The 3,351-nt window shown below is 44.9% G+C and overlaps 1 protein-coding gene across 1 annotated transcript; it reads left to right on the forward strand.

Moving 5' to 3' along the window:
* The first annotated feature begins 916 nt into the window (after window positions 1-916).
* LOC129738083 (uncharacterized) lies at window positions 917-3,097 on the forward strand. The gene has a single exon (XM_055729269.1). It carries the CDS (start codon window positions 917-919, stop codon window positions 3,095-3,097), a length of 2,181 nt encoding a protein of 726 aa, XP_055585244.1.
* The last annotated feature ends 254 nt before the right edge of the window (window positions 3,098-3,351 follow it).

Here is a 3,351-nt window from a genome sequence, read left to right on the forward strand (position 1 = left end):
ACCAACCCTAACAAGCCTGGCAAAACAAGATTGGTGTGGGATGCCGCAGCCACAGCGCACGGGATATCGTTAAATTCATTACTGCTCAAGGGACCTGACCAGCTGGCCTCGCTTTTCGCGGTTCTTGTAAAATTCCGTGAATTCAAAATCGGCATCTCCGGAGATATCCGCGAGATGTATCATCAGATACTGATTCGCGAGTCAGATCAGCACTGCCAACGTTTCTTTTGGAGCCACCAATTAGGTTCCGCTCCACGTACCTTTATCATGCAGGTAATGACATTCGGTGCTCGATCTTCTCCTAGCACGGCTCAGTATGTCAAAAATGCACACGCTGAACAGTTTAGGCATACGCATCCTGCTGCAGTATCCGCCATCATTGATAGGCACTATGTCGATGATATGTTGATCAGCACAGAAACAATCGAGGAAGGCATAAAATTGGCAAAAGACGTCAAATCAATTCACGAGTCCGCAGGGTTTGAAATGCGAAACTTTGTTTCCAATTCTCCCGTTGTTATCAGTGCCCTAGAATCACAATGTTCATCTGGAGTTATGAAATATGAACGTTGGACTGGAAACCACAACAGAGAAAGTTCTCGGCATGTGGTGGAACACTGCAAACGATTCCTTTATGTACAAAATCTCACCTCGATTCGATGTTGAACTTCTGGCAGGAAAGCGTATACCGACCAAACGTGAAGTGCTAAGAACGCTGATGCTACTGTTTGACCCGTTGGGACTCATCGGACATTTTTTAATGTTCCTAAAGTGTCTCTTACAAGAGATTTGGAGGACATCTATCGGATGGGATGATCCTATCGGCGATGATCAGTTTAAATAATGGAATCGATGGCTCACTATTCTTCCACAAATTGCTTCCATTAAAATTCCAAGGTGTTATCGATTGTTAGTAATGCTTAGTCCCGAAACCAACGTACAACTACACATCCTAGTCGACGCCAGCGAAAGTGGTATGGCGGCCGTAGTATATTTGAGGTTCGAGAGAGAAGGAGACATAGATGTTTCGCTGGTTTGCTCTAAAACTCGAGTAGCACCGCTTAAATTTTTATCTATTCCTAGATCTGAGCTGCAATCAAGTGTAATTGGAGCAAGGCTTGCCAAAACGGTTATCGAAAACCTATCCGTTAAGGTAACTAACCGTTTCTTTTGGACAGACTCACGAAACGTGTTGAGTTGGTTATCGGCCGACTATAGGCGGTACAGCCAGTTTGTTTCCAATCGTGTAAGTGAAATTTTAGAACTATCCAACCTTTCTGAGTGGCACTGGATACCAACAAAGCTGAACGTAGCTGATGAAGGAACCAAGTGGACAAAAAACCCAGATCTAAGCAACACAAGCCGGTGGTTCAAAGGTCCTCCGTTTCTCCGACTCCCGTCAAGTCGCTGGCCGCTACCCGAGGAACCAGTCAAGCAAACGGAAATTGAGCTACGTGCACATTTACTTTGCCATGCAGTGTCCCTGAACAATAACGTTATTCCTACTTATAAATTTTCCTCGTGGAACAAACTGCTCCGTTCTACATCCTACGTTTTGAGATATATTTCGAATCTACATAGCTGTCGACTGAAGAGAAAGTGTTCTACCGGCCCTCTGACCGACGCCGAGCTTCGTGCATCGTGCACTACCGGGCCTCTGACCAAAGCAGAGCTTCAAAAGTCTGAAATCTACCTATTCCGTTACGCTCAAGAAATTTATCAACATGAGATGGAAATTCTATCGAGCCATAAGGTCGGTATTGTTCAACGAAATATTCCTAAGAATAGTCCGCTACATAAGCTTAACCCGTTTTTGGATGAAAATTTGGTCATTCGAGTAAGGGGAAGAATCTCAGCTTGTGAGTTCGCATCATTTGACATTAAAAATCCCATAATACTACCACGTAGTGACCATATTACGTACCTGATAGTGCTCTACTGCCATATACGTTATCATCATCAAAATCATCAGACCGTTATAAACGAATTGCGCCAGCGTTTTCACATTGGAGGACTCAGATCGTTATACAAAACAGTACGTAAAAGCTGTCAAGTGTGTAAAATTGATCGCGCTATACCTCAACCACCTTTAATGAGCGATCTACCACCTTGTCGTGTAGCAGCTTTCACTAGACCATTCTCATACCTGGGAATTGACTATTTCGGACCAATCATTATCAAAAACGGTCGAAAACAGGAAAAACGTTGGGGTGTCTTAGCGACCTGCCTAACGATAAGGGCAGTTCATCTTCAACTTGTGCGCTCGTTGACTACAGACTCCTGTATTTTAGCTATTCGCAATATCATGGGCAGACGCGGTGTTCCTATAACTATCTACAGCGACAGAGGAACAAATTTCATAGGAGCTGACAATGAGTTAAAACTAGCATTAGCAACTGTAAACCAGAACAAACTCATTGAAGAATTTACAACTACAGACACCCAGTGGATATTCAATCCCCCGGCTTCTCCGCACATGGGCGGAGCCTGGGAAAGGCTTATTAGAAGCGTGAAAGCAAACTTAGCAAAGCTTAAACCCACTCACTGTCCAACCGAAGAAGTTTTAGAGAACATGCTCGTAGAAATTGAAAACGTTATCAATTCCCGCCCACTTACTGATGTGCCGATTGACGACGATAACTCCCCCGTGCTCACACCAAATCACTTTATCCTTGGTTCATCAAATGGATTAAAGCCATATCTTCCATTTGACGACAGCTCGCTAGCCGTTAAGAGAGGATGGCAGTTATCGCAGATCATGGCAAACGTATTCTGGCGATGCTGGGTACACGATTATTTGCCTACACTAACTCGGCGTGCAAAGTGGTACACAGAAGTAAAGCCGATCGAAGAAGGAGATATCGCTGTTATTGTAGATCCCAAACTACCCAGAAACTGTTGGCCAAAGGGTAGAGTCATCAGCACCACGGTGTCATCGGACGGGCGTACACGGAAAGCTGTGGTGCAAACCGTCAACGGAATCTATGAACGACCAGTGGTGAAGCTTGCTGTTTTGGATGTTGGCGATAAGGATAGAGCACACGAGAAGCCAGTTCCTGTGTGCACTCCGGGGGGGACTGTTACTCGCGCCAACTAAATCAGCAAACCCCTCGTTCCTGTGTCATGAATCTCGCAGCTCGCGACTACGCAGGGATGCCAGGTGTTGAGGATAAAAAATCTGGGCAATTTTAAAAAAAAGTCTGTGTGTGTCTGTGCACAAGGAAGATTGCAATTTTGATACTGAATAACAATTTTTTTGATGCGTGTGAGCGGGGAGGGGGGGGGGGGGGGGGGGGTTGCGTTGTATTCGGGTTATTTTCATTTTCGAGTTGAGAACTATATAACTAACAC

The sequence above is a fragment of the Uranotaenia lowii genome, chromosome 1, assembly GCF_029784155.1.
Source record: "Uranotaenia lowii strain MFRU-FL chromosome 1, ASM2978415v1, whole genome shotgun sequence".
In the NCBI taxonomy this organism is placed as follows: domain Eukaryota; kingdom Metazoa; phylum Arthropoda; class Insecta; order Diptera; family Culicidae; genus Uranotaenia; species Uranotaenia lowii.

What these genes read in the sequence shown, in the direction of transcription:
- LOC129738083 (XM_055729269.1), top strand. Translation starts at nt 917, where the DNA reads ATGCTTAGTCCCGAAACCAACGTACAACTACACATCCTAGTCGACGCC.